Source organism: Nelusetta ayraudi, unplaced genomic scaffold (genome assembly GCF_046127955.1).
Source record: "Nelusetta ayraudi isolate G7.1 ecotype Tasmania unplaced genomic scaffold, CSIRO-AGI_Nayr_v1 ptg000011l, whole genome shotgun sequence".
In the NCBI taxonomy this organism is placed as follows: Eukaryota; Metazoa; Chordata; class Actinopteri; order Tetraodontiformes; family Monacanthidae; genus Nelusetta; species Nelusetta ayraudi.
Genome location: NW_027466061.1, coordinates 4,649,458 through 4,662,278, shown reverse-complemented (window position 1 = coordinate 4,662,278; position 12,821 = coordinate 4,649,458). Strand labels below are relative to the sequence as shown.

General features: G+C 45.2%; 1 protein-coding gene across 6 annotated transcripts in view; it reads left to right on the top strand.

Annotated features, from left to right (window-relative positions):
• Window positions 1-12,821, top strand: part of specc1 (sperm antigen with calponin homology and coiled-coil domains 1) — a 65,530-nt gene that overhangs the window by 19,816 nt on the left and 32,893 nt on the right. Inside the window, exon 1 of one of the 6 annotated variants that reach the window (XM_076020211.1) lies at window positions 2,240-2,517. The exons of 4 other annotated variants lie outside the window; for them this stretch is intronic. In XM_076020211.1, coding sequence (XP_075876326.1) covers window positions 2,478-2,517 — 40 coding nt within the window. In that variant the 5' untranslated portion in view covers window positions 2,240-2,477. Of the gene's footprint in view, window positions 1-2,239; window positions 2,518-11,818; window positions 12,704-12,821 lie in introns of those variants that run through there. One more of the 6 variants, XM_076020212.1, reaches the window with a different exon arrangement.

Below are 12,821 nucleotides of genomic sequence, written 5' to 3'. Positions count from 1 at the left end.
GGAGGAGGAGGGAGGAGACGGCGGTCGAGTCCTTGAGCTCGTCATATCAGTCAGATGAATTAATCACGCGTGCAGCGGTCCGGCGGGACGCCTTCGTCTGCAGGCTCACTCAGCCGTGACAGACGCATGCTGACACTAACTGTAGGAAGACATGCATGACATGTGCATGCAGAATTATACATGCAGAATCAGCCACACCTTCACCTCGTCAAGTGCAGCGAATTTCTAGTGTAAGATTCAAAGATTTTATTTGAATCTTATTTGACGTGATTTCAAAGAATAAAAGGGTAAAAAAAAGAAAGAAAGGCAGAATATGAATATGTTTTTTCTGTTTTTATTGCTTTTTAAAGAGCAGTGCGCGCCGTCTCTCAGTCTCATCTCAACACACGGAACACACCTGACCCCTTCCGAGGCTCACTGGCCAGAGTTTGGGCGCAGGGTGAACAATTCTCTCCCCTCCTGAGAATCCTGTGACCCCGAGTGAGCGAGCGAGTCCCCTAAAGACGCGAGATGGAGAGGAGCCACGTCCTGAAAGGGAGGGAGGTTGGCGGGGTGTTAGTGGGTTGGAGGGGTTGGGGGAGCGTTGAGCTCTTGGAGATGGACGTCCCGCCGTGAGGAGAACATTCTTAGCTGGATTAGAGGCATGTTTGTTTACCAAGATGGATGTGCTGCTCCGGGACAAAGAGAGAGGGTGAATATTGAGAGTGTAGCAACACATCAACCCAACGTTCGTGAGATATGAAAAGGCTTTGGGAGGGAGCTTGTTTTGTTTTGACGTGTTGAATATTCATCTGACATCACAGGGCAGGATGCTGGGATGCTGCGGGAAAAAACAAAAAACAACAACAGATCCTCCCGCCAGCTGTGACTCCCAAGTGTTCATGAGGGTTTTCACGCTGTTCATTGAGCTGAAATAGAAACTGGCCATTGCTGTGTTTTTTCTATTGCTACTGATTTTCTTTTTTCTTTTTTTGAAATCCGTGGAGGTTGTGTGGTATAAATGTAGGAAATCATCTGGCAGCTGCAGTGAGCTTATGCAACAGTGATGCTCTTCCCACTGAAAATATCCACGCTGTCGCAAGTGGCTTTGGAAAAAGCTATAAGCTATTTTTTTGTATAGAGTCCTCAGCTCACATCGCACGGTGTTTTCTCATTGTACGACAACTGTAGAAAACCTGAGGTCACTCAAGGTTGTTTTTTATGGTCCATCTTGGTCTTGCATATTGTGCAGTGTTTCAGATATTGGTGATGGATTGATGAATAACCCTGGTCTGTTGGCATCTGGTGAGATCTGTACAATTGTACGATGCATTAGACTTCATTCCAACTGGCTTCCATTTGTGCTCGTGTGTTAGTTGTTGGAAGTCATTGTGAAACCAAAGCAGCTAAAATGAAAAGCAATTCTCCCTGAGTGGACTTGCTTTCGCCTGCTGTCATAAATATTTAACATTTGCATGCGTGCACCGCCACACAACCCCACCTAACCTAGAACACCGTGTCCTATCCTAAAAAATTTTGTGCTGCGCGTGGGACACCGGCACAAAGATCCAGATGGTTGCCTCTATATCCCCCCCTCTAGACCTCCTGGACCTCCTGGACCTCTTAGACCTCCTCCCCTCAATTTGGGAGAAATTTGCAGTTGTGAATTTATAAAGAAAGAGGCAGCTGAGTGTATGTGAGGTCCCAGGACTGCAAGTTTCGTCAGAGAGACGAGAGGAGAGTCCATATCCCTCTCTGTGAAAAAAAACCACAAATGGTGCTTTTCCTTCCCTCCTTCCCACCCCTCCGTCCTGTGCTCTCATTCCAGCCTCTTTCGTCACTGGCCTCTTCAGCAACAGGAGGAATGCTTCATCTTGCCATTGTCCCACTCGCCACGCTGAGAGTGAACGGACTGGCAGGAGTGTGGGAGGGAGGCGTGTCGGTGTGCGTGCGTGGTCCGGGTGGTGCTGGTGGTGGCGGTGGCGGGGGTGGGGGTGGGGGGGCGGGGAGGGAGGTGAAGCCACTCCTCCTCCGAGTCGATTCCAGTCATCATAGCAATAATGAGACGCACACAACACACAGCAAGCCGCCTGCCAGCGTGACGCACTGTCACCGTCCGGGAGATACACACACACACACACACACACACACACACACACATGCTCACACACGCTCGCAAGCATACTTGCTGTCACTTACTGATAGAGCACGCAGCCTCCCTCCTCTCTCTCTCTCTCTCTCTCACACACACACACACACACACACAAACTGCTCAGTGCCAGGAAGGAGTGAAGAGGAGCAGGAGGAGAAAATTTCGTGCCCTGCATGGGAGCGACTGACTGTAGCCGCTCGCCGGTGCTGCTGAAGAGATACCACACACACACACACACCCTGACACTCACCCACGCACGCACGCGCGCATACCTCTCCCCCGCAGTCACGGATTCTTGGATCAGTCCACCCCGCCGTGGAGAGTGGGAGTCTGAGCTGGGACCGACATGGGGAACCAGGCGGGGAGACAAGAGGAAGCCGAGTCAGGTCTGCTGCTGCTGCTTCTGCTGCTGCTTCTGCTTCTTCTGCTGCTCCTCAGCATCACTGCACGTCTCTTTGTCTTTTGCTAATGTGCCTGTCCTGAAGCCACAGGACCTCCGCTGGCTAAATACAATAGCTGTGAGTTGCGTGTCATGTCGGAGTACGTCTTTGAGAAGACAAAGTCCTGACACATTAGCGCTGGTTGACTGGTGAGCACTGATTCATTGACCCCGGAGTTCCAGGAGCTGTTTACACGCCTCTGAAGTTGCTTATTTCACTCTGCTCTGCTTCCCTCTCCGAGTGCATGTCCAACCTCTTTTGTAGATACATATGTACATATATATATTCATGCGGTGAAAATCCAGGCATTAGATATGCCAGCGTTTGGTATGTGCAGTTCTCTGTGTCAATGCGCGTTTGCACCTGCCTGTATCAGGAGTTGAGAGGTTGGCAAGTGAGATTCCCTCTCGACAGTGAGCATGGTGAAACCTGCCAGAGGAGATGGCATCATCGGTCTCTCCACCGCCCCGAGCTCAACGCGCCGCGCTGAGATTTCCATTTCAAAGTCTCTCTGAACTGCACTCGGCAGCAACTTCACGTCTGCGCAGTGCCGCCACATTTCCTTCCAAAAACAACAGCCTTTTACATCCTTACGTGTGTGTAGTCACGGATATGGACGGAGGAAGATGAGCCACATATGCACATGTACATGTATTTGTAGTCTCAGAGCGAGTATCTTCATGCTCTTCCATAATTCTGTGGGCATGTTTCCATCGGACAGAAATAGACACCAAATAGACAAGAGCCAGGTGGCATGATAGGGCAACAAGCACGGCAACGCATGCGCACGCACGCACACACACGCACGCACACAATTCAGCTGAGTATTTTATCAGTAGTGGGTGTATGGCTGCATCATTTCATTGCAGCAGCGTGTTACTCCAAGATAGAGCACAGAAGGCTCAGACTGGAAGGCAGCGGCAAAAAGCTCCTGCACGCTTGAACAGATTAGCTCCCAGTGCTTCAGCACAGAACCAGCACGCAGTGTGCAGTGAAACACGTCTACTAGCAGCAAAATGTGAGGCGGTGTTGAGCCAGGAGGAAGCAAAAAATGAGGTTATTGCTAATTTTGAACTTGAAATTGAGAAGATAGCGGTAACGTGGAAGTGAAGTGGGGCTCAGGGTGAAATGTTTGTTCAGTCAGTGGAACAATGTGCCGCCAGTGGCACTCGGAACAATCAGTCACATTCTGCAGGCTGTGAAAGGCAGCGCAACTCTGCTTGTTCCAGCACTGCTTGTTCCTACACGAGTCTCCATTATGAAATGAAGCTGCGTGGTTCTTTGATTGATTTCTATACTCCCACCCTCCATCTATGTCAATGAGCCTCTATAGCAAATTAAAATCGATCATCAAAATGGCTTGATTTTTAATCACGCTCTCTTTCGATTTAAGCTGTAGCTCCCATCAGACAAGAAAGACAAGAATATTCCAGGCTCCCTGAAGCTTGTTTTTCACAGGATCCCAGTAATAAGTACAAAGGCGTTTAAAATTGGATTGAAGCAGCGGGTTCAGCGCGCAGTTTGCCGCAAGGAACAAGCAATATCACAGCCAGCCGATGTTTGTCGGTCTTTGGCCTTTGAAGAGTAGAATAACATTTCTGGTTGGCGATGTAGGGGAAAGAAATGTGGGAAGTGGTGGAACCCGTTCATGTTTTGATTGATGGTGTTATCTTTGAAGTGGCATGCACAGGAGTAAGTTGTCTGCTGCAGTGATAAGGAGGTCTTATCACGACCAAATTACCCCGACGGCTACTGCACCGAGCCTTCCTGTCTCCCGGTTCTGGCTCACCAAGAGAGCAGCCAAGACCGAGAGGCCTGCGGTCAGCATGTTGTTCGATGGTGATGGATTGTCAGGAAAACACAGTCCAATAACATCCAGTCTATTTGCAGTCAGTTGTATCCATTTGAGGCTAGAATTAAAGGGAAGCCGAAACATGTTTGTTCAATGAGGTAAAATGGCTCGTTGGGACTTTCACATGGACAAAAATAGGTGATGTTATGAAACGAGGTTCGACTGGAATGTTTAAAGGTTGCTGTAATGTTTTAGGAAGAAACCAAAAGTGTGATAAAACAGTGATTTTATTTATTTTTTTGTTTGAACGTGGAGGACATTGAAGTTGCAATGTTGATGCTTAATTTGTGTTGTTTTGTTGAGTTGCAAGGAAGCAAGCCACCTAAATGTTAAAGATGTCACAGTGTTCACATTTCTTTTTACTTACCGTGAATCCACCGTGACACCAAACACCATAAGAATCTCCTATTCTAAACCTACATAATTAACTTATGTCCACAAATGACATTTACTCTTCTCCAAGATCCATAAGACCACCACAGAGGGCATTAATTACCCAATGTGAAAAGGGCAGCCAGAACAATGTGGACAGGGACATTGTACAAGTGTCCAAAGTTGTACAAAATGTCACTTAGTACAGACAAACAATAATTGTGTTGCCTGTGCAGGATTGTATTGTAGATTGTATTTATTAGCGCTGTCGAATAGTGTTTAATTAGTGCAGTGAAGAGAAAGTATAGAGGTATAAAATATTTGAGCAACTTATGTGCTATCTAAACATTACTGTATTTTTGTTTTTGACTAATACTAATATATATACATATATATGTATATATATATATATATATATATATATATGTGTGTATGTGTGTGTATGTACATGTCTGTGTATACTGTATATACATACAGTATATATGTATGTATATATGATATACATATATATACAGTATGTATATATGTATATATATATATATATATATATATATATATATATATATATATATACATATATATATATATGTGTGTATACATATACATATATACATACTGTATATATATGTATATCATATATACATATGTCTTGACATATGTCTTGTTGGGTCTGCTATAAAAGTCATGGCAGACTTTAAAATCACTATGAGCTACAAGACAAGGAGTGCAGAGTGGTTGCAGATACTTTGTGGTCTTGCCTACAGAACTAATGGACACAGCAAAGAGAAACCAACTCGAGGAAACAAGTCTGTTCAAAGTGTGATAGCCGGGACTGCGTGAGGAAGTTACATCAGTCATGTTTTCCATGGCAGTTGGTTCAGAAAACATACGGGCCATCCAACAGTGCTGTATGTTTGCAGAGGGGCGTGTGCTGCTCATGCTGCTGTCCTGAAATCACACAGTGGACATGGACTTAGTTTATTACAGCCTCATACCCAGAGAGAATAGATATCACTAGTCTGCTCGCAGGCTTCGTTCTAAATACATCTTCAAAACACTTTTGATGGATAGGACATGTCAGTTATTGTGCTATGATTATAAGATGCCAAGTTCAGCCTATTCAACTGTATTGTTGTGGCAGTAATGGTGGTGCCGGCTGAGCCTCTGCAGTGTAAGGCTCCGTTTTTGTCTCCCGAACAACAGCTCAGAGAAAGACATGTCACAGTTCATTCACCCCAGAAAATGCAAGAAAGAAATAACAGAATCCATTAACTCGTACCCACAGAGAACTAATGGTGGCTTCACTGACACGGGCCATCATAGCTAATGTGTTTCTCGCACTTGGATTTCCTTGAGTAATGTTGCTTAGACAGGCGCAGGGAAAATTGTTTACAAAATACACTGAATGGATTTCATTTCTTTCATTTTATTTCATCCCTTTATTAAAGAGCCTTTGTAAATTTTAGATGGGGACACAATATCAGAAAGCAAGCAGGAGCTGGAGGCTTCTGGTGGCTTGGGGCAGCAGTTGATGCATGATGGTTAAGATCTACCATGGAAAGCCCTGAGTGCCGTGCTTGGTTCTTCAGTTAGGTCTAAATGCCATCCAGCTTTGCCTTAGATTGGACTATGGCAATGTGGATGTGCAATATTGTTGTCTTGTCTTTTTCCAAAACCCTGTCTGTAGAATAGAATAGAATGGAATAGAATAGAATAAAACTTTATTAATCCCCAAGGGGAAATTCAAACTAGTGGTAACCTTTAGTCTAATGTCTTTCTGGGTCACTGGCTCAGTCAGGCAGAAGTAGTATGCTTGTCTGAAGTTTTATTGTGAAAGGAATGTTTCAGGCAGAAACACGCATCTGAGGCCACAATTCAATAAAATCCATCAGTTTGCTCGTTTTCTTACTTTTTGGGGGTTGGTTTCTTTTTATGTAAAGAATGTATGAATGAGGTGAGTGAGCCCTGAGGTGGCGCCCTGAAGTCCAAGCAATATCTTCAGACATTGAGTATGGTGTGATGGAAATAATTTGTTGCTTTAAGGGGCTCAGTGACGTCCCAGTGACAAGAATTTCTTTGAACTTTCACATCAAGCCTGTTTTATTTGCAATCTATGGAGAAATTTTAAAAAATAAATAAAATGGAATTGTAATTTCTTTAGTCAGACAGTGGTTAGAAATGTATTTAGGCTTTTCTTTCGTCGCTATTTTTTTTATTTTTCTTTTGCTACAGCCATAACAACACTTTGATTTTTACCCCGCTTTTTTACTATATGAAGCTGCTGGGACACTGGCAGGGCAGGCGCTCTTGTGACACCGCTCCTTGCTGTCCATCATTGAGACCATCATCAGAGGGCTGCAACATGGGCTCGGCTGAGGGTCTCATGAGCTAAAGGTTGAGCACATTAAAGTGAGAGTTGCACCAAGTGTATTGGTAGCCTCCTTTTGACGAGAAATGACTCATTACCCAGGACCTGACAAAGGACACTGACACCTCTCAAGCCATCATGTCCATGACCGGTCTGTGTTGTCTGTAGTTTGGGTTTCAACAACAGGTGGTAAACGGCTGACGGCCTCTTCTGAAGTTTCATGACGTTCAGTTTGCACAGCTGCCATGGCAGCCAGTGAACTCCTGCAGTCTTGGTTATTTTTGATTTATCGTCTCGGATCTCATTTCATTTCCCAGATATTCCAACGACGAGCGAGTAGCCGATGGCAGGCCAAATTATTAGCGTGCAGTGCAATGCCAGTTCCACCGCCGTCTAGATGGTTGGTGTGACGCAGCTCAGCCTGCCTCAGCGTCACTGCTGCGCCTGTGGTGTGCTGTCAGCGGACAGGAATACCCAGAGTGTCACAGAGTGACGCCTGGCCCCGGCACAGGGTCAACAGGATGTGCAGTGTCACACTGCGTTCCCTGCCTCCCATCTCCGCTTCCACCTGGACCAAAGAATCTGCACTGCACACTTCCTGTTGAGGGAGAACGGAGGGAGTGAGAGCCCCTCCTCTTTTCTCATTTTTTTTTCTATTGAAATTTCAATATACAAAAATGAAGTGTAAACAATAGTCAATGTCAGAAGACATAAACATAATATCATCGTATTTCAAGTCTTGTCTATAAAAACAAAAGAAAGGGAAACAAAACAGAGAAAAAGAAGTGAAAGATATGAGGCACAAAAAACTTTTTTTTTCACTCAGGTCCATTAATGAGTAATAAGTCAAGTCAAAGTGTTGCAGTGTATAGATTCAAGATATTTTATGGTAATTTTGAGGAGTCTTTTGGCTTTCACACGCAGAAAGAAAAAATAGGAGTATCCATGCAATAGAAATATAGCACACATAAATAGAAAATAGGACAGAGGATAAAAAGACTTAAAACACCTCTATATTTACAGAAATAAAATAATCAATAGTATGACATTGCGCATACAGTATATAGTCACTTTTCTTATTATTTATCAGATCCAAAGTATTTGTGTACAAATTAACTTTTACTGGAAATATTTGAAAACTTTTTTGCGCTAATGAAATTTGCTGATTGGTAACATAAGTGAGACCTCCTGCTCCTTTCTCCTCCTCCTCCTCCTCCTCCTCCTGCTCCTCCACGGAGACAGCCAAGCCGCCAGAGACCACCTGTGGTCATTAATTCATGGAGGCTCCTCGGCCCTCTGCCCTCCCCTGCTGCGTTAATCGACGGCTGCGCCCACGATGCACTCCGTCACCTCTGGGACGGCCGGCGAGCCAACCGGCTCCAGTCGTCCGTCCACTGTTGGACCACATCCAGCCGCGGAGCTCCGGCTGCGATGCGAAAGCTTATCTTCATTAGAGGGAAGGAAAGGCAGCAAAGTTCATTAGTGTGATCAAAGAGCCAACTCTGAATGGAACAACTTGATGTACTGGAAGCCAGTTGGTGTTATTCATTCAGATAATTGGTTAATATTAGCAACAAAAGCGTAAGCAATGCTCAGCGTCCTCACTCTGCTTGAATTGTGCATCAGCGATGTTTATGCTGCAGCTGTTCAAGTATTGTTATTGTTTAAAAAACAAAACAATAATCTACAATAACTGAGACACACTTTAAAAGTTTAAAAGAGTTCATGAAACAGCAATTGTTTTAAAAAAAAAAAAGAAAAAAGAATAGCATGTGGCCTGTTTGCATTCCGCTATCACTGAGAGCCGTTCTGTCCCGACTGCGTGAGGATTTATTCCTTTCTGGATGGAGAAAGCTCCTCGGTGAACCGTTTAACCGCCCATTCAACTCCTTTTCACAGATTTAGTGCTTCTCAGAGGTAATTGGTCCTGGGTCTAAGCCGGCCTACATGGAAGACAGCATTAAATTCTGACTGAGCTAACGGAGCCAAACGCCTCTGCATTTGTCAGCTTTCATTATTTGGAGAACGTGATATATCGCCGAGCAGCTTCTGCAGGCATGTGTGTTCTATATTCGGACAACAGATTTTGTCCAAGTCTACTTTGGAATGACCTTTTGAAAAGACCTTTTCTGAATATTAAGATTTTTTATTTGCTAGTCTTCTATCCTTTTATTTTCAGCCTCAAGAAATAACCTTATCTTCACCCCAAAAGGCTGTGGTACTGCCTGTCTATCTCATATTTCTTTACTTGACTTATGTCCTCTTCTTCTTGGTATACAGATGTGGAAGTCACTCTATTTGAATACTCTAAATGGAAAAAAGAGCAATGCACTTAAACCACCTTTTCTTTGGAGCCTGCAGGCGGTGTTAAATGTTATCTTCATGAGACTCAAACATTCACTTTGAACCACAGTGAAACAGTGCTGTCGTGAAGCTTTACCATGACTGTCAAACACGCCTGCAGATGCAGTTCTGTTTGTCCACCTCAGATGTATCTGATTTTTGCTCCTGCTTGTGTCTCGCTGACCTCGGCTCCTGACTGACATTGCCGTGTCTGTCACTGGTTTTTGGCAACCAGTGCTAAACTTGTCACTTCAGTTGCGCTTTCTGCAGCTGTTTTGCTTCTCTTGGAATCAAGTTAACTATAAACTATAAAGGTTGTGTTTGGACTCTCCCAGAGAGACACGCTGATACTCTGTCAGCACTGCCAACATCAGCTTCATAAAAACGCCAATGTTTTCTTTGGTTCGATGTTTCACATCCAGCACGTTGCCAGATTTTAATTTGACTTAAATAGTGTTTCTTTATTTGACCGTGTGCTAAATCATTAGTTTGATTACACAATGCTAAGAACTTTGGAACATTGGTACCTTGTGTAATGAAGATTAGCCCTGTTCTGCATCATCAAAATACATTTTATTTCATTATTATTTGCAGGTGCAGGTAAAAGCATGTGTGAGACATGCAGGTATTTGGTTTAGGTTAATGTTAGCATCTCTAAAGTATTCTCTTATGAATGGAAGCCGAGTCCTCGTGTGATGCTGCTGTTGTGCATGTGCTGACCCCAGTGACTCGCTCCATCAGAGCTGAGTTCATTTCAGGAGTGAGCATCAAATGAAAGAACAGCAAATGAAAAGCCGTCCCACTCCTGGCAACCCGTCCTCATCCCTCATACGGATCTCTCTCTAATCTGACTCCCATCCCTCTCCCCCAGCACCACCCCTCCCATCATGACTCCTCTCGCTCTCTCGCCATCTCTCTCTCTCTCTCCCCTTCTCTCTCTCTAACAGGGACCAGCTTGTTGCTTTATCACCGATTATAATAGTAATATGACAAGGGGCCATGAAGTAGGTGAGGGGTGTTGCCGTCTTTCTCTGTCCTCGCTAGACGATGCTTCTTGCAGTGCATGTAAACAGTCATTTGCAACAGTGCACAGTGCTGATTTAGTATGAGCGTCTTCCAAGTGACAGTACATAATTCAGGAGCGCACGCTGCACTCATTCTATCACTCACAAACTCATTCTCTGTGAAGTGCAGAGGAGAGGCTTTTAATTTATTTTTTTTAAAGGGACACTGGATCCTTGCAGTGCTGCTCTCTGCACAAACATTTTTTTCTGGCCAAGTGTTGGTTTGTTGATTTTTCATGTTTTTTGTTATAAAATAAATTCATGGTTTTTGCACATCTAAAAGTAACACATTTAAAATCTTGTTAGAAAACTAGGTTGACTTCTTCATCTATGTTCCACATTTATCCTACAAATTGTTGTTTGGACTGTCAGTTGCTGCTGCTGGCCCAGTCTGAGAGGGTCAGAGCAGGTGATGCAATGTGATGTAAGTCTAACACAACATTCAATACTTTATGCCTTTTTCTGTGCAATCCAGGCACAAACAGTTGCTTTGAGAAGTCTGTCATTCTTACTGTGCTCACATTATTTCTGAAGCTATCACGCTATTGTATAATGGCGAGCCTCAGGAGTGTTTACCCTATCCAGCTCAGCGGAGGATACATCTTCTGACGAGCTGATATGATTCAGACACAACATCATCTGTTTTCATTGTGAGAGAAGTAATGAGCTCAACTCATTAATCCACCCATTCATTTTGTCTGACTGGACAAGTCGCCAGTCAATCACAGGGATAGCCACACCCACCTGCCGACAGGTTGACAGGGTTCTCAGTTAGCCTGGTGTGCTGGTCCTCTGTGACTGTGCGTTTCCTAGGACTGTGGGGGCAGTAAATCTTGAGAGAACATGCAAACTCAGCAAACCCTCAAGCCCAGGAATCGTCCCTGCAACCCTCTTGTTGTGGGGTAACGGTGTTATAACAAGTCAATGATAAGAGACAATTTCCTGTTATCAGTGAAAATCGTCACATGCTTAAAGGGCTTTTCTGCTGCCGACTAATGGCTGAATGGCAGCTGAGTCCCTGGTCTCTTTGGGTTCAACCCTGAACAAACTTAAAGTGGATCCCGTCAGTGCCACTGGAGGCTGACAGTACTGATCTGCCGTGTTTTGATCAGGCTGGATGGATTTGATTGAATGTTTTGCCTTCACTTCCCCTTTCCAAGCACCTTTTCACTCATCCAGGCACTCTCGTGGAATGTTAAACTACTCTGTCCTGTGAAAGCGGGCCAGTGTTGGCAGCAAGCTGAGAGAGAGAGAGAGAGAGAGAGAGAGAGAGAGAGAGAGAGATCAATCAGGGGATGTTCTAAAGTGCCGATCACTGGCACAGTCCTTAAAGAGCCCTGAGGGGCCTTCGGTTGCTCAACCCAAACAAGACCATTTGTTTGTGGATTTTGTGTGAGCGAGAGGTTTGTGTTAACATGTGTACGCATGCGTGTGTGTGCGCGCGCGCACGCGCGTGTGTGTCGCTGAGGGGGATTCTCTGTCTATCTCAGCACACAGGCCGCCTGTCTGCTCTGGGCTCTGCGGGGTTTAATGATGGTGTCTATATGTGAGAGACAGCGCCTGTCTTTGTGCCTGCTTAAGCTGCTTTGTGCCCGAGCCAGCACGTGCACGGGGGACCTTTGTCATCCTCCCAACAAGCAGCCCCCTTGTGTCTGCCCAAAGCAGTTTGCTGATGATCTGAAAAAATAAACAATTAGGCGTTTTTTTTCCAGGGCGCACCCCGCTCACCCCGGGCGTCTGTGAAAATGCCCTCGGTGTCCGAGAGTGGCCTGGAATGGGCTCGCACCGGCGACCCGCGCTCGTGCCTTTTGAAATGCCAGAGTTAATCTCTGCCGCCGCCGCCATGAATGAGCGCAGAAGCAACAGACGGGCCGTGCCAAGCAGATGAGCTGCTGTCCGAGCAGGGGAAACAATATGTGTATAGTGAGCAGCTTCATGAAACTGCTGAATAACAGAGGCGTCTGAATGTGGCACACTGTCCATTCAATTAGTGTCATCACACCAGCCATCGCACATTGGTGGCCTCAGCACCCCTGCGCGCTGATTCCATTGACCTTCTAGCGTCGGTGGCGGGCCGACCGTGAAACAGCGCTGCCAAGGAGGCTGGTGCACGTTTGAAACACCACTTCCTGGGTAAACGTCTCCTTCCTGGTTTCACATTCATAGTCAACAGTGGATTTTCTGTTGACTTGATGAGTCAGATTGGTTGCTTTCATGTGACTAGACTGAAGGCTTCAAGGTAAAAATGGTA